Below are 25,754 nucleotides of genomic sequence, written 5' to 3' on the forward strand. Positions count from 1 at the left end.
ACATGCACTGCCCCCCCCCAAAAAAAACCCCTGGTGTTTTCAGTCTCTCATGTTTTTCTTCAGACAAGAAAGGGAGCGATGTTCTGAAGATGCATTTCCGAAATGCTCAGAAGCAAGTCTGAGGAAGGAAGAAGAGCACAAGTGTTCACAACGCCGGGGCCTGTTGCAGCCTTGCATTACCAAAATAGCTCACTGCCTTCAGCTGGGAGACTCCCACTTCCACTACAACTGTATTCAGACCTGGGAGAAAAGCTCCACGCTGCAGGAGGCTGAGCGACACCCCACCTTGCTGTGGTTGTCATGGCAAGCAGGTTCAGGATGTCGTGCCCCCAAAGCTGGTTTTTTCTTTGCCCTAGGTCTGTCTCTGTACAGGAGATTCTTGCAAATAATCCTGCTTCTCCTGGCAACCCTCCGTTCTCTCTCTCTCTCTCTCACTATTTTCCAGCTATTGCTACAGCTGGGATAGACAAGCCAAGCGGCTTCATCAGGGGGATTGGCATGGGGGTGGAGGCAGAGGCAAGAGACAGTCAGATGATGGCACGGGAGAAGCTAGAAGGGGTGATGGCTTTGGGGCTGTGCGGGAAACTCCCTCTAGACATCGCTGTCGTGGCAGGACCCGTGTGCTGCAGTAGATGCTGTCATCCACCCTCACTGGGGTCCTCAGACGAGAGGAGACAGTAGCTCTGGCTTCAGTGCAGAATATATCAGGCACTGAAGTCAGTGAGGCCATTGAGATCAGCTGAAGCCACATAACAGCATAATAACTAAAATGGTGAAGTCTCTCTCTTTAAATGAAAAAAAAAAAATGCAGGAAACAGCTATAAGCTACTACCTTAACTTTCCCCTTTTATTAGTGTATCTCTCTCCTACTGTGAAGAGAGAGTGAGAAATATGCTTGCCTAAAGTGAAAGTACTTATAGATTACAGCTACAAGGGGAAAAAAAAATGCAGCCTCTCCATTTTCTTCTTAAGGATGTTTGAATTGAAAGTATTAAATTTAAAATGCTGTGAATTTTTTCTCTCTTTAATTCACACTCAACCTCTCTGTATCTTTACAAGCACATTTACATTTTCAGATGCAAACTACAGCTGTAAACACGGAGCTGCCAGTGAGGAATATGAATGACCTCCAGATGGCAGGGGAAATGGGACCCAGTCCTAAAATATCAGCCCTTTGCCCCTGTGAACCCAGAGAAGCTCTGTCACCAAACGAGTAGCTCCAAGCACAAGAGACCCAGAGCAGACTTGTGAGTTCAGATCACTAGAGGGAGACACGATAACGCACACACACCGTCAGTGTCTTGCACTCAATAACATTTTCTCCAGACAACATGTTTTGCTGTAGTTGCCTACTTATAGGTAGGATATAAGAGTGCTCGATGGCAGGTTTGGAGCACAAGGAAGGCTGGTACGGAAGGAGGGCAAGAGGGACAGCACCTACCATGCTAGGCAGGTTAGGCAGCAGATCTTTCCTCTTTTTCTCTTAGTTGTGACAGAAAAGTCCCTTGATTTCAATGGGTTTGTGCTGGTAAGAATGATGGAGAATTTAGTAAGGTTCAGTAACCTTACCAAAGGTTGGTCTGAGATCCTACTTATGGTAGTGTACGGCAAGTCCTTTTCCTGTCATCATTAATTATGGAAGATTTTGAATCTTCATCTTCTGGGGTGCTCAGTTTTCACTCCTACCCCCAGCTTTCTGGGATCCTTCAAGACTAGCTCATGGAAGGAGGGGAGAGAAAGCTAGTTATTCCTGAATGTCCCTGTTAAACAAGAATGTGCCCATTGAGAAGCACTAGTCTTGAGGGCAGAGGTAGTGACTGTACAGCACTGCACAGACAGCAATATTACAGCATGCAGTGAACTAGAAAAATGCTGCTCTTCTGTAGGTGGATGAAAGTTTTCATATGGACACAAACCAGCTCAGCCTTTAAAAGGCCATGGAAAAGCCTCTTAACACCATGGCTGACTAAAAGTGGTACCCATCTGGGAGAAGGAAAAACGGAGGCAACTCTGCCAGACTCCAACTTGCCGTAAAAAGCAGCATTTCTGTGTGGCAGGAAGGCCACTAACTTGGTACGCAAGTGCCCCATCTTCCCAGCAACAGCACAGAGAATCTTGCCAGAGGGCGAGCAGCCAAGCACTGACCAGAAGACTCCAGATGTTCCCCTCCAACCACTGCTGAAGGCAGCAGGGCAAATTCCCTCCTCGCAGCAGCCTTATTTGCCTGTTCCCCTGAAATGCCAAAATACTTGTGAGGCCTTGCTCTTCCCCTCTCTGCCATGGGACAAAGCTGTTAAGAAAAAGAATGTTTCACGCATTAACAGTGTTTGTACTGAAACAGCATCGGACCACAGCAACCGAATGGGGCACTATTAGAATAGGAGGGATCACTGTGTAGTGTATGTGTCTCTGGGCACAGAAGGATGAAATCAAAGCCCTCCAGTGTGCTGGGGAGAGAGCACATTCAGGACTTAAGTTTATTATAGGTGAGGAAGGGGGCAGGGGGGCTCCTGCTTGTGGGCCATGCACTAAGAAGAAGAGACTTCCAAAAAAGTAAAAAATGCGGAGCCAGCAGAAGTGGGAAGCAAATAGAGGTTGAAACAACTTTGGATGCCTTATGGAGAAGCCCTGAAAAAGTTGAAAATTTGGCTTGTTTCCCAGGTTTTTTGTGAGCCAGCATCCTTTTCTTTTTCTTTTTTTTTTTTTCCCCTATAATGTTGGGTAAGATGAAGACTAGACCAAAAGAGAAAAAGACATCTCAGAAAGAGTCCTAAAACAAACTGGGAGTGTGTAAGAGTCAAAGTGAGAGGTCTCTGTGGAAGATGAGACCACATTTTTGCCAGAGAGTATTTTGAGGATGCAAGAAAAAAAAAAAAGAAAAAGGAGGAAAAAAGAGACCTGGTTAAAAAATCATCAGTTGCCCCCAACATCCTGAAATGCAGGGTCAAACAAGTACCTTGTAAGCCTTAAATTTCCTGATCAGGCAAAGACAGTTAGAGGGGCAGAAAGTTGTGACATGAGAAGAGCTGGCACAATAACATCACAAAAACCCCACCAAACACACACACCCCCCAAACCCCCCTAAAACAACACTCCTCCTTCTCTTCGCAACTGTTTTACTGAGGTTTTAAAGAGTGCAGCAGAGAGGTGGGCTAAATCCAAATGGTTTAGATAACCAGAAAGTCCCCTTCCCACTCATCACTACTTAGTGCCTACAAGGTTGCCTTGTGGTGACTCTGGCTGAGGGTTTTCTGTTTGTTATCTTTGTTGGGCATAAACTGGCTTCTCCTGTGCAACACAAAGTGCAGTAGCAAGGCTTTAGACTGAGCAATGAGAAGCAAACAAACACGGGACAATGACCAAAGTTGCCCATGTGAAGGATATGGCCTTCTTAAATCTCATGCCTTCAGAGAGCTCTCTGCTTCCCTCATGTTCAGCGTTCAGCCCTACGAGGGGACCGGCGGGCACTGAAGGAAGACAGGCGAGTGAGCGGGGGTGTGAGATAATCTGTCTCTTTCAGTTTAGGTCTCATCGCGATCTCTAGTAACTGAGCCCCAGAGCATTAAGTTTAACATCCTTTTCAATATTTTTGTTGTGAATAACAAGAATATCCAGATTTGCTCACATTATCCTCAGGAACACACAAACTGTTTGAGTCTTGCCAAATTCTCGTCTTTAAATAACTTTCCATGGCAATGAGTTCTACAGCTGTTTATAAACATATTATATGTACACCATCCCAATTACACAGAGCATACAGGCACTCTTCTGTATTCTCTATCCCTTCTAAACTTCCCAGGCTATGGTAAATTCTCTAAGACTCAATGAGAATTTCTAGCACCCTCTAGGGAGAATCAGACTGGCATATTTGACAAGCCATCCCATCTCCTTTCATTTTATGCTGTGACATGAAACTTGGGTGTTGCAATCAATACTTATCTGCTTTGCTCTAGACTGGTTTTTATGCTGTGATTACCACTGTAACAACGAAGCTCCTTTTCTGAGACAAAGTGGGTATCTTTAGACTGTCAGGTGGAATTTGGGAGAATCCAGACTGTTCTCTATCAAAGGGCACTGCTGGGCTGAGGCCGGGGAAGTTGGATCAGGAACGAGATACCCGGTGGCTTTATACAGGTTTCACACTCTGTAGCTGCTCTGGGAAAATGGAATTGTCTGCTCCTCAGCTGGTTATGCACAACCAGTAAACACCTCAATTTTTCAACCTTGAGCTGAGCCCCATAGAGCTCAATATAGCTTTGTCTCCCTGCCACCACCTCCGAGGCTGCCACCACACACGGGTACCAAACTCACGGCACTTGCCACAGCACCCACAGGCAAGGCCCTCGGGAAGGTTTCAACCACCGATGCCATGCAGGAAAGGAGCAGAAACGTGAATGGGACCATTCCTGTTACCTTGAGTATAAGCTCCTCAGCACAGGAGCTGCCTTTCTCTTCTGCGTTCGTCTGCCCATCCAGGACAAAAGGATTGGCAGCGAGATCTCTGGTAAGGCAAAGACCTTGCGACAACTGTCCATGTTCATATGGCTGCTAACCCAATTCACAAGAGGCCACTCTCTAGGGTTTCCGTTGAGAGGGAGTTTATTGGTAAGATTATGAACATACATGAATCTTTATTTTTCCCAGGAAGCTCTTTTTCAGTCAAGCAGGCACCTAACATGGCTCTGAATAAGATGGAGAGATGAAGAATGATAAATGATAAAGCCTCTGGACTGTGATCTCAGCAGCTTATGGGTAGGGAGAAGTCACATTAGCCTGAATAAACAGGAAAGATGTGAAGTAAAACTAAGATGAGCTCAAAAGCAAGCATTGCCTACCGTCTCTAAACTATCTTACTGGATTCTTTTCTTGGCTGTGTTTCTTGTTATCTTGGTGCACGGTACAGGGAAAACAGAGCACCTCCTAATATAACTGGCCATAGACGGGTAGGCTGCCTGTGGTAGCCCACACAGAACATGTCAGCGTGATGAATGATGCGTGGCCCTGTGCTAGGACCTTGTCCAGGCTGTGGTGCAACTGCTGGAAATTTGATGTGACTGCATTCAGTGAAGAAAAAATAATCTATACCTTTGTGGGCCGTGGATCGAGCTGGTTACGAGTTAATATTAAGGAGAAGAAAACAACAGGATAACACCCACTCTTTGCACAAAGTCACAGAGGGGAGAATCTGGGGTTTGTCCCTTTCAAGAGATGAGAGCCTATAGCATATCCCCTCGTGAAATATTTCTACTGCTGACAACTGCTAACTCATGCAGTCTGTATACAAAATCATCAAAACTCATCCCCACTTAACTGAAGAAATCAGAGTTTCCTGACAAATCCAGTTCAGAGGGCTGCTACGGTCTTTTCCATGGCTTACCATCACAAACTGGGATGGCAAAAGTCATAGGGCAAGGCAGGCTTAATAAGCCTGCAGCTGTGTCCTGAATCACAGGAGAAGAATCTGACTATGAGCGGGGAGGTGCTGGCCTGCTGCTGGAAGCTGCAGGTCAGTGAACCCAGAAGAGAGCTCTGCTGGCTGGAGGAGAAGACCTAATGAAGCTGTTTGTGCTCCCAGGCAATGCCTATTAACTATCCACAACTAGTTAGACCAGGTTGCCTACAGCATACCGGCCTGTCAGATAAAAAAAGAAAAGGGTCTGGCTGACTCTCTTCACCTGCTCTGTCAAAACCCAATCAGTGAGTCACCTGAATAGGAATAGAGGTGGAGAGCAAGGACTTGCATCATTCCAAGGAACATCATTCCTGCTTTCACTAAATTAAAGCTGATCTATATTGTCATCGGCTATAGGAATTATTAAAGTATTTTTCCCCTTACCTGCCTTCCTCCCAGGTGTCAGTGGTACAGTCAACAACCACAGCCACACTTTAGCTATCTCACAGGGTAAGGAGAGGGTTTTTTCCTATGGGTTGCTTCAGGGCTTGGGGACTTAGAGTTGATGTGAGAAAAACGCCTAGTTCAACTGCTCAGTGTAGGACCAGCAAAGGAAGTGATACAGCATTTTATAAAGCAAATTTTTAACGTCCCAGATAGACAGATGAGTGGGCTATGATCACTCCTGAGGCCCAGCAGCATTTAAATGAACTATCACATGCATCCCTGCCTTCTTTACATAAGTAGCAACACTGCTTTCCCTCTGCATTTGTACCTTCCGCTTCCCAGCGAACAAGGACTAAATCACTTCTGTGGTCCTAACTCAGGTAATTAGCCAACAAACACTACTGATGAAGTCAATGACTGAGAGCGTGCTGGATTTGGCTGGGATAGAGTTAATTCTTCTCACAGTAGCTGGTATGGGGCTGTGTTTTGGATTTGTGCTGGAAACAGTGTTGATAACACAGGGATGTTTTTGTTACTGCTGAGCAGCGCTTACCCAGGGTCAAGGCCTTTTCTGCTTCTCTCACCACCCCACTGGTGAGGAGGCTGGGGGGGCATGAGATATTGGGAGGGAACACAGCCGGGACAGCTGACCCCAACTGACCCAAGGGATATTCCAGACCATAGGACGTCATGGTCCACATATAAAGCTGGGGAAGAAGAAGGAAGGGGGGGATGTTCAGAGTGATGGCGTTTGTCTTCCCAAATCACCGTTAGGCGTGATGGAGCCCTGCTGTCCTGGAGATGGCTGAACTCCTGCCTGCCCATGGGAAGTGGTGAATGAATTCCTTGGTTTGCTTTGCTTGCGTGTGCGGCTTTTGCTTTACCTATTAAACTGTCTTTATCTCAGCCCATGAGATTTTTCACTTTTGCTCTTCCGATTCTCTCCTCCATCCCACCAGGAGGGAGTGAGCGAGCGGCTGTGTGGGGCTCAGTTGCTGGCTGGGGTTAAACCATGACAGAAAGAAACAGCAGACAAATTCGCTAATGAACTCCTTGAGGAGAGTGCACAAAGAAAAAGCAATTTGGCCCTCTCGCCCCCCAATGCTGGTTTAATTTCAAAACCTGTCCATTCAAAACCTCCTACACAAGCTCAGTAATGTTCATTCTTCCAGTTCTGCAGTCACGAGTTTAATCGCAAAAAAAAAAAATCCAAGGAGAGAGACATATTTTAGAAACTTTTACAATGATCTAAAATAGCTCTTTGATGCATAACAGATGTCTTCAAAACTAGCATAAATGGAGCCAAAATGCCTTACAGTTCTGGAAAAGGGAGATTCCAAGACAAGACGTGTTTCTAACTGCAGCGGCTCTGGAATAGATTTGGAACTTATATTAATTGTCAACCTCAAGGAAAACATTTCAAAGAAGCCCTTCTGTCCCCCATTTTGGGACAAGCGTCTTATTGGGCTACATGCTGCACAAAGACCTGATGTCTGCCTGAAAGCAGTTCCTCTGTACGCATAAAAGGTAACAGATGGATTGAGATGAGGCAAAAGAGAGAGAACAACAAGCAGCGAGACATGGAGGTGACAGACTGGGGACTGCCTGCCCTTCATCCCTGGCTCTAGTCGTTTAGGAAGGGGGTGCTTGGCAGGTTTCACTGTAGAGGGGAGGACTGAGGATGGATTGGAAGGGGGTCGGCGAGATGGCACGGATGGATGCTAACAAGGCAACACCTCTGAGACGCAAGGCATGGGAGAAAAAGTGTGAAGGAGCATGCTGGAAACCTGAAAAACAGACCCAGGAAAACTGACCCTAGAATCAAAGCGGGGATGGGATTCCCCAGTCCTGTTGCTCCCCAGAGGGGATAGCCAGAATGAAGATTTGCTCTGAGGAGCCTTTTTAAAAGGGAGAAAAGAAGTCTGTGTCTGATACAATGGAGTAGGTGGTACAAGTGGAAAAAAACCCACAAAGCACAAACATGCAGCCAAAGTGATGAGTCAGTACAAGAATCTTCTTATTACTGCTCTGAACAATGCATCTCATATACCAGGACTTAGTTTTCATGAAGATTTCAGCTTGCCTCCTTGTAACGCCCTTAACTTGGACAAGGTTAGGCTGTGCTCACGGAATAGCTAGGGACTATCTCCTACTTGTATACAAGAAAGAGTCAGATGGAGGACTGAAAGACTGATGCAGCAGCAAGATGGAAGATTTGATATAAAACACATCTTAAGAGCAGAAATACCAGAGCTAGAAGATCCTACATGCATAATTAAAAGTGAAAAAAATAGGATCTATTTCCCTATATATGCTAATGGCGCAGTCATGCTTAATACTGAATATAGCAAAAGAGGAGAGTCAGGTAGTGAAGATGATACCACAGAGGAGTAGTGTTCCCCTCATCAACTCTGCTCCTCCCACCTCTTTCTGGCAGTCTTTCCCCATCTTCCTTCTTTTAGCATTGCAAGAAATGGGCCAGAAATACAAACTGCATATCTGGCTTTCATATACAGCGAAGCTCAGGAGGACTTTGGTTTGGCTGAAGGGATGAGACAGGAAATCTGAGTAACCCAATCTGAACCGCAGGCCCCAAATCCGGGGGTTTCTGAATGCAGCCTTTGGATTGAGCTCTCTTTCAATGTGCCATTCTACCTTTCTCTCTCTAACGTTCTTTTCTGCAATGCCCTCCCTTTTTCTGGCTGCTGACTTGCAGTAGACAGCTTGACTGTTTGTAGCACAGGCAGAAAGCTTGTACTCTGCCTACCTCAAACCCTCTTTAACCTTTTACATATATGGGAATATCACAGAAGACTATTCATATGGAGCTAATCAATGCTTTCCCCATGCATTTTAGATGAAAGAACGTCTGACGGCAAAAGAAATCAGGTAAAGGGTTCTTCTCTCCTCAAAGGACACGACACAGAGGAAGAGAAACCTACCTCTTGTTCCCATCCTACTGATAAATCTTTAGGGGGTGAAGGTTTCCTTGCAATCCAAGCTGCTAACCCCATGGAGTCTGACTACTGAAAGGATACTCTCCTTCCAAGCTTGCCATGTCCTCAAGCGTGGAAGGCACAGTTCGATAGCAGAACAAAGCTGGTGAGTTCTCCTTTATTCTGCCTCCACCCTCCTCTTCACTCATCTTGCAGACAAAATGCCATCTTTACTCACTTCACAAAACACAGGAAGACTGTCTGCCAAAGTGGAGAATAATACAAAATCATCTGTGCCACTGTTTGCCCCTCCCTTTTAAGGCAAATCAGTGGGAACCAAATTCCATGGCTTTTGGAAAGAACCTCTTCTATGTAATATCTAAACAGAAATCCTTTCCCCTCTCTCTGGCACCAGCAGTGTTTTGTCTCCACCACCGTGCTGTGTGTGACCAGCAGTAGAGATTGGGACAACTAGATGAAGACCAAAGCTAAATAGAATTACAGGTTCAATTCTGTAGAGCATCTACTGAAGTAATTTCATTTGTTTCCTCAGACAACCTGGTTATCGTGCCTGGGAAACCACACTGCAAAACAAGTTTGCAGTGCATTTAAGATTCTTGCCACTTCTTTTACAGCTGCCTGTATTGCTACTGAAATTTTCTGTTGGAAGAGAAGGCAACTACAGTACAGTTCGCAAATCAACAGCACAGTCAAGTCCAGTTGGGTCTCTTACCTGTTGGGGTGAGGTGTCTCCAGGTGATGACAGGCTCAGGACGCCCATTTGCCATGCAAACCAGGGTCACGTTGCTGCCCTCATTCACGGTGATGTCCGAGGAGATATTGGAGATCTTTGGTGGAACTGTGAAGACAAAAGAAAGTTGGACCTCGTTACGCAGATTTCTGGAGGGTAGCCTGTCTGACTCCTTAACCTACCAATTAACCAGAGGCAGCCCCAGACTCCTCTCATGGGCTGTGCTCCTCATTACCACCTTGGTTTCTGAAATTATATCAGAATAATACGTACTGCTGCTTCAAGGATCTGCAGGTAGAAATGGCCTTTGCTACAACTACGATGCATTGTGTTTGGACAGGTTTGAGTGACTTCATAAAATAACCTCTAAGAACTTGCCTCAATGCCCCAAGGCTGCACGGAAGGAGTCGGCAGGTTCCAAGCACTGTCCCAGCTAATTTTTACACTCCAAACAGCCCCAGATGCAGTTCTACAGCCTCCTGCAGGGTGCCAGACCTCAAGGCACTGACTCAGAGGGTATCTCAGTTATTGCTACCTCCCATGGGCAGGCAGAACCCACGCTGCCAGCCAGGACCCTGCTCTGCTGCTCCCGTAACCAAACGCTCACGAGGAATTGAACCAGAGAACTGTTACGCTCATTTCTGTTGTGACTGTCGTGACAAGGTGAGAAGCGGGGACACGCACCGTGGCTAATGGGAAGGTTTTTGCAACATCTTCCAGCCAAGAGGGATCCACCATGGGCTGCCCACAATATGTAGCTTCTGGCTGACTGCACCTAACACGGCACAGCACCAAAACCATGGTAGGGTCTTTAAAGATTCACAAGACCAGCCGTGGCTCGGGCGTTCAGGATCCTTAAAGGCCTTCCAGGCTAACTGAGTTTGTGTCACAGGACCAAAGTGACCACGCTGGGACCTGAACAGGTACCTCCAGGTGAGGAGCGTGCCAGTGTATCAGCCTCCAAGCAGACCAGGCTGTTGCAATCTCTCCTCTCTCACATCCAAGTCTTGCTTCCACGCTTCACACCCCAGAGGTGGGGAGGGAGTTTTACTAAAAAGGAATCTTCTAATTTTTTTTTTTTAATATATATTTTCAGCCTCTGAATTTGTGTGTAGCGAGGAATGAAACAACATCATTTTCTGCTTTGCTTACCACAGAGTAAACAGACAGCAGCCTCCCCTTCCCCCTCCTTGGCAGGAGTGGCTGATGGTCCTTTTGAGGCAAAGCTGCCTACGAGCTAGGTGGGGAAAAGGGAAATGAAGCCTGAAGAGAGCAACTCACCACTTCCAGCTGCGTTGCTGGATTCACAGGAATATTGTTTACAACCCACAGCTCATTAGCCCCTCTCCGTCGGCCCCAAATTCATGGGCAACGCTTCAGCATCTATGACCGTGGGACCCCCTTGGAGGGATAGGGGCTGGCAGTGCTGTGCGGGATGGATACAGGCTTTTCGGGAAAGATAGGCTGAAAAGGCGAGGGAATGAGGTGTGCTTTCTGCAAAGGAGTGTCTGGAGTGCACCCAGCTCTGGGCGGTGAACTAGCTGGGAGCTTTGGCATAAGGATCAGAGGATATCACAGTGTCACCCTTGTTGGTTGGTGTCTGCTACCAACCATTTGATTAAGCAGCAGCAGTGGACAAAGACTGCTTTAGGCAGATAGAAATAGTCTCACAATCACAGTCCCTGGTGAGGGATTTCAACCACCCTGATATCTGCTGGAAGGGTAAAAGTGCCAGGCTCAAGAAGTCCAGGAGATGTGGGGGTCCAACAGGTTCAGCGCGAGTTAGCAGTATGCCCTTGTGGCAAAGACCAAGCATCCCGGGTTGTATTACGCAAGAGCGTAGCCCCATAAGCAGAAGGAAATGTTTATATCCTTTTAAATGGTGCTTGTTAGACAGCATCTGAAGCACTACATCAGTTTGGGGCTCCCCAGTACAAGGCGACCATTGACATACTGGAGCATGTCCACTGGAGGGCTCCCAGGACGGTCAGAGGGCTATAGCACCTGACGTACAAGGAGAACCTGGGAGAGCTGGGTCTGTTCAGCCTGAAGAAGAGAAGGCTGAAGGGAGATCTTATTGTTGTCTACAAATAATTAGTGGGAGGGTGCAGAGAAGAGAGGCAGGCTTTTCTCAGAGGTGCAGAGCGAACAGCAAAAAGCAGAAGACATGAGCTGCAACTTGGGGAAAATTCTGACTCAAAATGAGGAAAAAGCTTTTACTTTGGGGAGGTCAGAGACAGGAACAGGTTCCCCAGAGAGTTGGTGGAAACTCCATCCCTGGAGACATACAAAACTCACCAGGATGAGGCTTGCTCTAACTGGTACCGGGAAGGAAGAAGGGACCTTGGAAGCTGGTTTGCTGCTCAAGAGCTAGAACTGATGGCTCGTCAGCTCATGGCAAGGAAACCAAAGCAAGGCACGTTGGGGGAATGGTTGACTGCACCAGGGTCCCCTTCCCTGGAGAGAAGGAATTTCGGAGTAGGGACACTGCCCTAGCAGCACAATACTGGGTAAAGAAAAGCATAGCAGAAAATCAGCCTCTCAAAATCAACTTCCTCTGAAAGCAAAATCCCCTGACAAACACAAGCCCTGCTACATTTTACGTTGGTGATTCACTGCGAGCCATTGGCAGTTTGTCTGCGCGTGTAGGAAGACGTAGGAGGCAACGGAACAAAACAAAATAAACATTGTTGGAGAACGCTGACGTTGTCAAAGAATTTAATCCCACCATACCGAGGGGTACGTGAGAGTTCCACTGACTGTAGATCCATTTTGTGCCTCCTCCCCCTTTATCACACACCCATTCTGCACAGCAAATGCCTGCCAGTACAAAACAACAATCACACGGTGGTCTTGGAAAGTAAGCAAGTGCCTTTGCCAACCAATACCCCAAGACCGCATAAAGGGCAGCAGAAAGGAAATACTCCAGTTGGGAAATTAAATACCCTGCCTCGTCCAAGAGATGCTTGTGGCTTCGTTGTTTCATGGCACACCAAAGCAGAGAGGCGGCTTGCTGCATCATGCCGAGATCTGGCTCAACATGGAGTCAGCAGGACTCAGAAGCGCTTTCTCCTTCTCCTTTCTGTCCCAGCAGATGAGGGGAGTCCCCTGTCCCACGGCTCAGGACAGGCAGACCCATCGCTCCTGCCAGCTGAGCTGCAGGTTGGGAGAGCTCTGAAAGTTCTGGTGCAGAAATCCAAGCTGCCGCTCTTACTACAGGGAACAAAGCAACGTGGAGGGCCACCTCAGTCCTGCAGCAGCACAGCTACCTGTAGTACATACTGCGTTGCAGATCCGAGACCAATACGCACTGGAGAGGACAGAGGGGCTTAGTCTGGGAAAGAAGAAGGGAGGTTGCTATTTCTGCAAGAGTTGTGTCCCAGCGGCTCTGGGATACAAGGACGGTGACTTCGGAGCGTCCTCAGCACAGCTTCTCCATGGTGTGGTGGCAAACATGGGTAAGCAGAGCCCAGGAGTAAAACCAGTGGCTAGACCACATTTTGGGATTTGATCTTAACCTCAAGGGGTTAACATTTGCATCAGGAAAAAAGCCATACGAACAAACCAAAAAGGACTAAGCTCAAGCAGGACTAGCAGATAGAGCCGTAGGCCAGTTTGAGGTCCTAGCAGAACGGTGCAATGCCAGCCAAAACGGTTGAGGAGAGAGCAGCAAAAGCCGCTACGGGGCCCCAGCAACAGCGCTGCGGTTAGGACGTGTACCCTGCCACTTTCCAAAGCCATCAAGTCATTTTAGTTTGCAGACGATCAAGTAAACTCAGCAAATACAAACAGATCTGACCATGCCGACCAAATGCCCAAGAGGAGAAGCATGTGTCCAGATGGTCCTATCTGGCATGCCGCTTTTTCAGATGAGGGAGAAAAGGGCATCCAAAGGCTGAAATCCTGTTAGAAGTATAATGGCTGGTTCCTTTTAGCTGCCACCTTGGTCGGAGGGCAAGGAAAGGCTGAGAGGAGGGGAAACAGGGCAGGAAATAATTTCCCTGTGAATTTGAAACCTGATTTGGCTTCATCTGCTTAGAATCCAAAGCCAGCTGCATTAAAAATGACTGGATCTTAGTGGACAGTAATTTCACTCAGATAAAAAGTCAGAGACTTTTAATTTTCAGGGTGTCAAGCCAGCATGTTAAAATGCCAAAACTGTCAGCACCAGCAACAGTTAGCATTGCCTCCTTGGCGCTTGTCATTACTTTGCACACACCTTTTTAGGACAGTCTTAAAATGAGAAGCTTTGACCTTATTATTTTTTCCCATGTGTGAGTTGTGTTATGTTTTCACAGTTCCCAGACTGCTGGAAGAAGGATTGCTGAGAATAAAACCTCCCGGGACCAGGATCTTCTGGGTGTCACAGCGTCCTTTTGCCCAGCCATCTCTCGTTGACCCTCAACTGGAAAACTCTTTTGTGTCTGGCCTCTCTGAACCTCTAGCATAGGCAAAGCCAAAGCCTGCAGACCTACAGCAGGGGAAGCACTACAGCTAAACAGTGCTTGAGGGCGTTTTCATCCTCAGCCTAACAACTTGTTGCTCCAGGAGAGACCAGGCTGCTGCTGGACCCTTCCGGCTCCAGGGACCATGGGAAAGCACTGCCAGGCTCCCTGGTACTGTTCAAAAAGAGAAAATGGCCAGATTTTTTCCTCCCTTTCAGCATAAATGTAATATGGGGTATCCACTACCCTGTGCTTAGGATCCCCCTGGATGGGGTGGGGAGCAGAGACCGATGTGAACGGAATCGCAGTGTAATACCCCGCTGTTCCATCCCTGGAAAGGTAGGATGCCCTACCCACACCAGGGACAGATTCTGGAGAGATGGAAATGACCTCCAAGAAGAATGGCTTGAAACTCACTTATTTGTTTCTTCTACATTTCACACCTACAGGACAAGCCTGATACCAGCTCAGCATCTCATCTTACATGTCACTGACAGTAAATAACAAACCCCAAAGTAACCAGTAGCCATTCTCCTCGAGAAGCTCCCATTGGAAGAGCAGGGTGCCTGCAAGGCAGGAGCGGGACAAGGGCAGAGATGCTTTAGGGCACCCTGGACTGGGAGAGCTGGGGGGGGACGACTGCAGGGCAGGAGGGATGCGAGGGCAGAGCTGGCACGGGAATTCAAGACCAAGGCAAGGCGCAGTGGTAGAGCTAGGTAGGACGGGCTTTGCGCAGTACCTGCTTACACCAAGCCCGTTCTAGTTAATTGCCGTCAATCCTTCACTTTCATGACAACTGCAACTCACATTAATTTAAATAATAAGAAAGCCGGAGACATGAAAAATAGAGCGCGCTCCCCCAGCGCAATCACTGTTGCTCTCAAGATGAAAGCAAGTGATTTGTTTCCACAAAACATTACCGTGTCTCAAAAACACCCGCTATAGCAGTCATTACAAACTAGGGGCCGCATACGGGAGGTGGCAAGGAAACCACAAACAAGAGAACACGCAAACATCAGATGTTGTTATCCTTGCCTTTTATGACCAAAACCCTTCAGAGCTCAAAACTCCTCCTGAGATATTACCTGGGATTGTGTGGGCGGGCCGGATCAGCTTTATCATTCAAGGCTATGGAGGAGGTAGGCAAGGAGTGGTGCTACACCCCTAATCTCCTAGTAAACGAGTCAGCCCAGTGGCTACAAGATGCGAGTTCCCATCCAGAAGACCAACTCCTGAGTACCCTTTCAGGAATGCAATGGGGAATGGAACAAGAAAGCATCAAGGCCACCCTTGCTGAAGGCTATAACCAGCAACGCTTCTAGAGGTCTTTTCCTAACTTAGTTTATACTGGAACTGGCCATGCCACAGCTCCCAAACAGCTCAAATACCTGCCTTTTGATCAGAGCATCTAGACACAGCACAGGCACAAAGTGACAGGAACGCAACCGCCGCTTAGCATAAGCTGTACTTATATGCAAGGGATACTTACAGGCACGGGACAGCGGTTTCTGGCTCCTGCACCGGTTGCCCTCCGCTTCCATGATGCTTCACACAAGACCTCAGTGCAGGAGGAGGGAAGGTTTGCAAGACAAGGGCAGGAAGCACGGGACTAGGAACTCGAATCAGGTATGGTAGGATGAAAAAATGGGAACAGAGGGACTTGGAGATCTAGTTGGAAGATGGCTCTGAGCCCTGTAAACACTCTCACACGAAGTTCACAGTCAGAGGGTCCCACTGCTCCCTTTGGGCAAACAGAGCTTTGCATAAGACCCTTAGATGCCTTCTTATACCACGGGGCAGCTATTCCCCAGTCTGAAATTACAAGACTGCTTAACAGTCAGGTATTTTGTCAGTAAGTCACAAAATACGTTAAAAAAAAAAAATAAAGCTCTTACTCCTACTCTACGGACCTAAGATACAGCAAAAGCTATGTAATCCCTCCAAGACATAGAAGCAAACAGCACTGAAAATTCCTAAGAAAGCCCATAAGCTCCATTTAAGCGCTCTAACTGCTTGTCCCGAGAAGGGCACCTTCGACACAAATGGAGAAAGTCACCCCAACCCCTTCCACGTATCCTCATTAATTAGTTGCTTCCTCCAGCCTGTTTACCTTCCTCTCTATTGGCAAGTAGGACCCACACCTGTTGCAGAAAATTAAGATTGCCACCCACTAATCCCCAGGAGCCCCTGGCTTTCAGGGCAAAAAGAAAACATCAGGACTTCTCTCCAAAGTCAAAGGAACTTTGCAGCCACTAAAGCCCTCCGCAGGTGCCTATCAATTAGCCTGGAGAGTTCTCACTTCCTCGTCCCCAGCTCCCAATTAACAGCACTTTGCAACAAACACAAAGATGCTAATAAGCCCCAAGGCAGAGGTAGGGGGGACGCTGACCATCATATGGCCCTCGAATGCTTTAGAGCTGCCACCTTGCTCACCACAATTACAGGTCCTTTCCTGGGGCAATTAACTGACAGCAAATTGGCCTCATTAGTCATTGTTTAGTTGAAGTGTTTAGTGGGGAGAGAGGGCCTGAAGAAGGGGCTGAGCTGCTAAACACAACTAAATGGTTTAATTTCCCTCTTATGTGTGCAGCAGGCTAATCACAGCTCTTTACAGCAATAACAAGAAACAGCTTGTTGCTGCTTAGGTCCGCAAAGGGAGCAAGCTGAGGGCTGGAAAGTAAAATCCAGACACCCTTTGGGATGCGGCATGCTAATGTTTCTGAAGCACTTTGCAGACAAAATGCGACATGAGACCCAAGATGTGTTTTTTACGGTCTGATTCATGCCGCAGCCTCAGCCAGAGGGAGACAAAGCTGTCGCCAGGGCGGGAGGGCAGAGACTGAAGTTGTTGAACTTCATTAAAGAGAGTGGACTCTGAAACATCCTTCTGACCTTCTGCTCTGCTCGGCTTTTTTCACCCTGCCAGTGCCTCTCTCGGCATTAAAGCTTCTGGTGAAGTAGCGGCAAACGTTGAAGGCTTGGTTTTGTTTTTTAATCCCCTGGGAACCAAAAACCTCTCAAAATACACTATGGTGTTTTTACAAGGTGTAAAAATTGCTTCTTTCTACTGTCTGAAAGGGGGTGCCTTGCTATGTCCACCCCTGGTGGCCTTAAGGGAAGGGTCCATCCCAGCCAGAGCGTGGAAACCACTTAAGAGATCTGCAGTTCCCAACCCACGCGTGTCCCCACACCGCTCTGCCCCAGGGTGGCCGATCCCCATCCGAGCATCGCTGCTGATGCCGAGAGAGGCCGGGCCGAAGGAGGCACAGGGGCTGCTAGCTTGGGCCTTACATCTTGGCGAGCTTCCCCCACCGCGCAGCTGAGCCTCACCCACTGAGACGCCACGCAGGAAATTCTTTAAATCCAGCTGGGGGCTGCACATATTGCACCGACTGGGAGCAGAGAAGCAGACGGGATGCTGTAAATCAAAGCCATGTGGAAAGCCCTCCCAGTTTGCTGAGCTGGGTAGTGTGTCAGAGCTCACCGCATTTGAGAGTAAGAGCTGACAAACCAAACCATTTTGTCCGAAAAAAGGCGCTGCCTCATCCAATATACAGTTAAGTGTCTGGACTATTTTTCCACATAAAATTGCATGGGAAACATGTCCACTACATAATTTCTTAGCAGAGAGCAGCACGGAGAGTAAAGCTGTTGGACTGTCCCATCCCTGAGCTGTTGGAAAGTCAGCACAGAACTGGGCTCTATTGCTTACACTCATTCCCACTGATTTTATTTTTTTTTTTAAAACTTGTCTCCATGAAATTTTCAGGAGAGAAATTATTTCACTTCCTGACTGAGAAACAGAGAGAACAGAATAGCTTACGTCGCACGCCAACCTTGTTTTTCAGTGCACTAAGGTGACACCGTGGGACAGGGATAAAAGCAGTCAGTCCTGCTCCTAGCCCAGAACCTCAGCTTTAAACCCAGACGCCAGCCTTTCACCCTAAAGCAGTTCCAGCTCCAAGCCTGAGCCCCAGGCTTCACCCAATGCTGATAGCATTTCACCCACACCTGGCTTTTTGGTGTCTCCCCACCAAGCGCAAGGTCGTGAACCCGCATTTGTGGATCCTGATGCAGCCCAGGAGAGCAGGTTCTGAGTTGCATGCTTAGCATGGCAACGAAAGCACAAAGCACAAGCCAGGCATATGCCTGATATCCCCTTATCACCGTATTTGGACCTCTGGATGTGAAGTGTTGGTTCTTTGCTACAAAACTTTTTTTTTTCTTTTCTATTAACATAGCAAATTTATGCCGGGACTTCAGCGATCCACTTATCTGCGGTTCATCTCTTTAAAGGACAACTCTGTGCATTTGCCATTCGTGTTGCTCTGGTTCTTTCCGCTTGTAAAACTGACTGCAAGCGCTTTATGGCTAACCCTCCTAGAGAGGCCTGCTGTGGAAAACAGGGCCTTCTTCACAGGACATGTGTAAACAACAACACAAGTGTTTGCCACGCTAATCCCCAGGGATTAACCCTTGGAATGCCGCCTAATCCCAAACACTTTAAGGACTACAGATGTACACAGCTTTTGGTCTTTGTTTCAAGTGTGTTTATATATTCCCTTAGACCATTTTTTAAATCTGGGAAGCATTTACTTGTGGGACTGAAACAATACAAAATCTTTCCTTCTGCAGATATAATCAGCCATCCTGGAAGATAAAGTCTGTGACAAAAGTTGTCCTTAGTGTCCAGGTCCTCCAAAGACATCTCTGAGAATTTTGTTATGAAAAGCTTTTTCACAGAAACATTAAGCATGTCGGATGTACACGGTATGCAGCTGAGTCCTAATACGCAGCCTTTCTAGGGCTTGATTCAGAGCCCAGGGAGCTCCTCCTTTGATGTTAATAGCCTTTGGACAAATTCTTATACACCAAGAATGGGCAATGGCTTCACGGAAGTGTTGCAGCCAGAACAGGGATGCTTTATTAGCCAATTGAGAGCAAAACACAAGATTATGGTTTTTTAACTGAGTCGCAGCAGTCCTTGGCTCCTACCTGTTAACTCTTTCTTTGGGAAGTAGACTAGGGAGCACAGGCCAGGTATGAGAGGAAAGAACAGAGAAAAACCTATGTCATTCCAGGGCAAGAGGTACAGGCTCAGAGAGGGTATCTATGCCTTAGGAAGACGACTGGGATTTTTCTGCTTAGGCAAGCAGAGGAGGAAGTTAATTTCAGCTAACGCCCCACTCTGGATGAAGATGAGGTTGTCCATCGTAGCTTTACATGCAGGAGAAACAGAGCCAAAGTTTTTGTTTGTTTGTTTTCAGATCTTATGCTGTTGCTTATGTTCAGCTCATTAGGGACAGAGAGTAGAACCAACAGACCAGCCTTCGTGAACCACCTCACGGACATCCACATACAGGCTGAAAAGAAAAGGCAGCTCTCTCCAAACCCTGTTCTCTGATTCCTTTGGCTGCCTGTGGTTTATCCCACAGCCTCTGCGATAAGCCACAGGGTGGCAAATACAATGCTCTAAGTGTCTTGTGCATACCACATACCCAAGGATCTGGCTCAGTTTCAACTGAGACAGACAGCTTCTCAGCGACAAGCCTCTCACTCAACTCAAATGCATGCGGTACATGTAAAACATCTTTTATTAGCAGGGTTTCCTTCCTTATGCATTGAATTGAGCAAAATGGAGCGGGATAGCTTGCTGTAACCACCTTTCAAGATTGCTTTCAGGTTTCTAGGGGAGCAGAAAGCTAGAGTAGCATTTTGGAAATGCTGGTTTTGCTTCCAGTCAAAAGTATAAAGAACAAAGCTAATAGCCCCATACTCAGACCTTTATATGCTTTGGATAAAATTCACTCTTGCGTTAAGTGCACAGATTTGGAGAAGAGGGTAAAGTACTGTGCACTGCCTTTGATCTATAACTCTCCAACTCATGGCCTAGGACATCTGTCTAGTAAAAACCACTGCTGTTTCCCCAGCAAGAGGATTCACTTTGTCCAATTCAGCAAGTGCTGGACAATCTCTAGCACAAGCCACCAGAGCTGCTTCACCGAGTAGTCAGATCAGCAATCAGAAGACTAATGTCTTAGCAGAGAGCAGCTGCCTCTTCTGATGCCAAAAGCCCAACCAAAAACATTTCAAGCAACAACGAACCTGAAACAAATGCCCATCTCCCCCAAAAATCGCAAATTTGGAGTGTGAAAAAGACTGAAAGAGCAACTCCGTATTTTTTTCAGCTTGGGCTGCTCAGCACATTCCTGTGTTGTCACTATTGCTGGATCCACAGATGGTGGCCTTCCCCAGCACACGCAGTTGTGAAATGCCAGCTGTGAGACCTTCAACTGTTAGCTATTGTTGAGCTTGGTGATAGCTGCAGCAGCATATTTTCTAAAGGCCAGGGTGTTATCATCAGCCATCTGAGAAGGCAAAGTCAAAGAGTTCAAGGCAAAGAAGCCGTTCTGTCAGAAACGCTCATCTACCCAAGTCTGATCCAGGAGAAAAGAGGTAAAACCAAAGACAGTACTCCTGAAGCAAAGGTGTCCTTGAACAAAGTAAGAAGCTGGCTAGAGCTGAGATGTGATTGCGGTGATCTTCCCACAAACCAACCCAGAGCCAAGGTTTCTTGGGGAGGAGAGTTTCTGCTGCCCGAGGTTTCCTGCCAAAAGAGAATGCTCTGTTTTGGTTCAGCCACGCGCAGCAGCACCTTGACGTCCTGGAATTTTCCCACTGTTTCCTTCTCCAAGCTTTGTTGTGTGGTAAAGATGTGCTCTATAGGTGCAGACAACTGCAAGGGAGGGGAGGGATGGAGTCCAAGAACTTTGCTCTGTAAACACATTACCAGTGCCATTTCAATTAAAGGAGAATCTCTCCCAGACTGCCAGGCATGAGGCTTATTCCTTGTAGCCTGCAGCTTTAGCAAGACATGTAAAAACACTGGCTGTCCCTCTTCCCCTAGTGGAGTTCAAGTCTGCCCTCTTCAAAATTGACAATTTTTTTGCTGGTCTCAGTGTTAGCAAACTGAGGTAATTAGCACATTATAGGCTAGGATTGCAGAGAAACGCAGGGGACGAGAGCCTCGGGTACTCAATTTCCACTGGAGCCAAACAGGATTACCCACCCAAATTATTCCGAGAGGCCGGGAGGAGGCTGGCTGTCAGATGCCCAGGGTTAGCTGTAAATGCCGTGCCTACAAGAAAGGAGCAGCAAAATTTGCTAAGAAGTTTCAGAATAGCAAGTATCAAACAGAGGAGAAATAGGTAGACATTGTCCATTCTGGAGGATGAGGTTACACCTGGAAAAGGTCACCAGCTTTTTTACATTGAGTGGGACAAGAGGTTTACAGACAACTTTTCTCTAAGGTTCTGCAAGCAAATACTCCCCACCCCAGAAATCCAGTGCTACTGGCCAGACAGCAGGAATGAGGTGATCTCCCCTGCTGATCAACAAAGAACACTAATAAAAAAGTGCAAATACTTCCAGTACAGCAGGGGATCAAAAACTAAGTCCCACGGAAAACATAAGCCACGTCTCTCTGCTGTAACAGCACATCCATGTCTGAGCACTTGTAATATCACAGTTAGCAGCAGGGTCAGCAACACTACTGAAAAATGAAGGGAGGAATGACTTTGTGAAGGACTTAGTAGATCTGGTACTCCAGGTTCAGTGATTGTTCTGCTACACACTTGTGCTACAACCTTGAGTAAGTCAGTCCACCTTTCTAAGGCTCAGTTCCCCTTCTCGCTCTTAGGGAACTACTGTTTACAAGATGTACGGCATCCCCAGGAACTGGTACCCGACTGGTGTCACGAGAGGTGTGATGCCTTACCACCTACAGCTCCAACAGGTGAGTGGAAGGAGCAGGGGAGGAATATCTGCAAAGCCTCAGAGTGTTAAAGGGAGTTCCTTATGAGGAATTATCGTGCTGCAAAGTTCCTTGGTACAGCAAAAAGGGCAAATCCAAGGCAGACCTATCCACAGGCAGATGAAACAGGCCTGATTCTTCACTGCTGGTATAAAGTAAAGATAAAATACTCTTTTACATGAATGGGAATGCAAAGGAGGAGAAAATCAGCCCTGTGGTTCATAAGCCCAAGGGAAAAAGCAGGACCCACACAACATCGTGCAAACTGAAAAGGAACAGAAGTATAATCAATATAGTTAGGGATGCTGATGGATGATAGGGATACACTCATACACTTTCCGTTCTGATGGTCATGATATACTGGAGTCTGCAAAAATGATTTCCTTAAAGTACAAAGAGTGATAAAAAAAATAAAGAAACTTTGCATCAGAACGCAATGATGAAAACTCTGCCAAAGCCTGAGGAAAAGCAGAGATATAACCGAGATGGCATCACACTATGGATCAACCTGCCACTGGATTGGGCGCAGACACTCATGACAAATAGGCACGAGGGATGCAGCGCAAATACAGTGTGACACTATATCCTGGGCATACGCTTGATGTATGGAGGATTAAATGCCACACACACACTGTCCTGGGTAGATTGTATCTAGTGCTGACAGATACCTGAGGGATCTGTCTCTTTCTTTATATACTTTGGCAATTGCCATGCCAACAAAGGATTATGGGATCGGGGGGGCGAGAAGGAGAGATCATTTGCTACTCTGTTTAACAGAGACTTTATCCTCTGGGGGGATTTTGTCAAGATGTTGGATTTCTTCTTAAATGATATTTCTACCTGCCTATCCACATTTGGGGTTGATGGGCTTTTCTCCTTTCCTGTGTCCCTGTGACACAACCGCTCGCTCTTCTGGAGTCCCCAACCAACCTTAAAGCAAACATGGCTTCTGTAAGTCAGTTTGGAGACTGTTGCCCTCAACCCCCACCCCTGTGCATGCTGCAAAGGCAAGAAACAGCCAATATGCTGTAAAGACCAATTCCTTTGCCTCTCTGGTGCGCCCTCTGATTGACGGCTCCGTTTGTCAAGAGAGACAGACTGTCTTGAGTGTGAGATAGCTAACTATCACCTGGGGAGACTATTAGAGGGAGAAGGAGGGAGAGAGGGAGAGACAGACAGAAAGACAGACAGACAGACAGAAAGCAGAGCTGAGGAGGGGGGAAGAGGAAAGGAGCGACAGAATAGTGCCGATGAGAGAAAGACAGTAGCACTTGATGAATTAAGTTGTCAACTTCGGCATCACCTGTGTACCTTGTCATGCCAATAAATTCATTGAAGCTGAAGCTGCACTGCGAGTCAAGAGTGAGAGAGTGCTGATGGAAGGAAGAAATAACAGCCCATTTAAAGACTCAGAGCAATTTATTAGTTACCTCGGGAAGGAAGTAGTGACAACGGGGAAGGAGAGGTGCTTCCCCATCACGCTGGGCAGGAAAGCTCGTTTTGGATTCAAGCTGTCCACCCAGCAGTGCTGCAGAATGTAAAGAGATTGACAGAGACCTGGTTCAAGAAGGAGAAATACAGGGGAGAGGCTTGCCGGAGTCCAAGGGGAACAGCGCAGACACTTGCCTTCGCATAGTCTGTGTGCCGTGGGCCATCCCTTGACACGTTGAGGGAAGATGTTGAGAACAAGCAGCCAAATACCCCCGGTGTGAGAGGAGGCAAAGGGCACTGAGCACGGTCAGCATTGCAGGGCCAAGGGAACGTGATGGAAAGCAGAAATGGAAACCGCATCTCTGGCACAGAGGGGGTGCTGTGATGGAAAGCTGGGAGGGAGATAAAGCCTTCTGCTGACTTTGAAGTCGGAAGCACGGCGCTGAGATGCAGAGCTTTGGCTGGCTGTACCAGGGAAGCATTGCGCTAAGGTGCCTTCCTGCAGAGCTAAGGAGATTGTCACTAACTCGGTAAAGGATCCTGCACGTTTCTTACAGGAGGAGCTCACGGGCTCCTGTCATCCCCTAGAACTCCAGTGAAATCTGTTGGATGTGACTGAGGAACGGGAAAACTAATGGTACAATGTCCTCACCTGCTGCCCAGGCAGCAGAATGTAGAGCCCAGAGCCACCCAGACAAGGGGTAAGTATATGCTTTCTCTCCCCCTACTATCCAAACCCCCCAAACTGAACAGCATCTGTGCCAGCTATTTGAGAAAGGCGTCTATCTACCTCTTCACACCCTTTCTTTCTTTCCCCCAGCTCACCAGTCCCCACACAAGAGCTTGCACAACCCCTGTGCTTATATGGAAGATGGTCAACTCCTGTCCAAACCTCCCTCCTACCAGCCACAGAGCCTAGGAGTTCCGGAGGCTGATTTCCAAAGCAACCCGAGACCCCCTGTAACCTCATTTGTAGCCATCCAAAGATGTTTACGTTTATGTGATGAGACGTGTCCGCTGACCCTTCCTTGCAATGAGCTGATCTCAACCAACTGCCAGGCTTTGCACCAAGAAAGAGAAGGACACCACCTGCTCTGAGATTCATTCCTCCCATGGCCTCTGCTGCTGTGTGCTCCACTGATGCCCCAGGCTTGGACAGAAGGGAGGGAAGGAAGGAGGAAGGAAAAACCCCAGATTCCTCCCTCGAGCAGAAGCACCAGAGGTATCTCCTTCGAACAGGGAGAAATTCCGACTCAGCCATAAAAGCGGAGAAGCTAGTCTTTTCAGCTTGAGTGAAACACTGAAGACTTAAAACTGTCCAGGGTATTTGGAGAATATGGGTAGAAGAGTGTGCACATGCATAGCATTTGACAGCTCCATGAGGAGAAATAACACGTATGGCATAAAATTATCATAGGTGGATATCTCTGGGTGTGTATATACATATAAAATATATACATACTTAGAATATGTATATATGTATAGATAGATACATACTCATATATGCACATATACACATACTGCCACTTGCTCCTGAACCTGTCGGCCTCTTCGAGAGCTCTCATTTGGCTGGTGGTTTGTAAGCTGCAGAACAGCCACGACAAAGCTGTCCTGACTGGGGTCCCCTGAGCTGCGCGGTGTAGCTCTGTTGGCTGCCTTCAATTTGATATCAAATGAGAACAGGGATCTCGCTGAGCCGAGCTCCATTCTGATCTGGCTGGTCCCCAAATCAGATCAGATGCAGTGCCCTCAGGCTGTGGCACTGTATTAAAGTTGAGGGCAGCTTTAATCTGCTTCACCATTTGCACAGTGGAAGCTGTGCTTGGCCTACTGGGAAATTACTGGTAAGTTCCTCATTCAAGTAAAGTGGACATTTCTTTTCCAGGAGTTGTGATCTTTGGGTTCGTATAACTTAGTTTAAATGATCTAAACCGGTGGCTTCCGACTTTTCTCATTCTGAGGGCACCTTGCAATCATCTCCCAGGTAAGGTACACGCACCGTAGAGTGAACTCTCCTGACAATAGGTTTGGTTTTTCTGAAGTCCACAGACTTCCCGGGAGTCACAGACTGAAGGGGGAAGATGACTCATTGAAGGAACTCGGAGTGAGAAGGTAGCCTGGTGCTCAGCTCAGCCTGCAAGCAGCCTGCAGCACAGCTGGACACCCATCCGCATCCATCACACTCCCTCCAGGGAAATACCACATTTTCCCCATGACATCACCACAAACCGCATCCCGGGGTGCATCAAACACAGCATAACCAGCCAGTAAAAGAGGTGATTATCCCACCGTATTCAGCACTGGTGAGGCCTGACCTTGAATACTGTGTGCAGTTCTGGGCCCCACAGTTTAAGAAGGAGGTGAAGGTCCTTGAGTAAGTCAAGAGCAGGGCAACAAAGCTGGTGAAAAGGGCTGGGAGGCATGTCCTCTGAGGAGCAGCTGGGGACTCTGGGCTCGTCTGGTTTGGAGAAGAGGAGGCTGAGGGGCGGCTTCCTCGCTCTCTACAGCTTCCTGAGGTGGGGGAGTGGAGAGGGAGGTG

General features: G+C 47.5%; 1 protein-coding gene across 2 annotated transcripts in view; it reads right to left on the reverse strand.

The window, feature by feature from the left end:
• Positions 1 to 25,754, reverse strand: part of LSAMP (limbic system associated membrane protein) — a 1,013,284-nt gene that overhangs the window by 106,532 nt on the left and 880,998 nt on the right. For both annotated transcript variants that reach the window (XM_075034369.1, XM_075034368.1), the window contains one exon: positions 9,509 to 9,634. In XM_075034369.1, the coding sequence (XP_074890470.1) occupies positions 9,509 to 9,634 (126 nt within the window). The remainder of the gene's footprint in view (positions 1 to 9,508; positions 9,635 to 25,754) is intronic.

This window comes from Buteo buteo, chromosome 8, assembly GCF_964188355.1.
Source record: "Buteo buteo chromosome 8, bButBut1.hap1.1, whole genome shotgun sequence".
NCBI classification, from domain to species: Eukaryota; Metazoa; Chordata; class Aves; order Accipitriformes; family Accipitridae; genus Buteo; species Buteo buteo.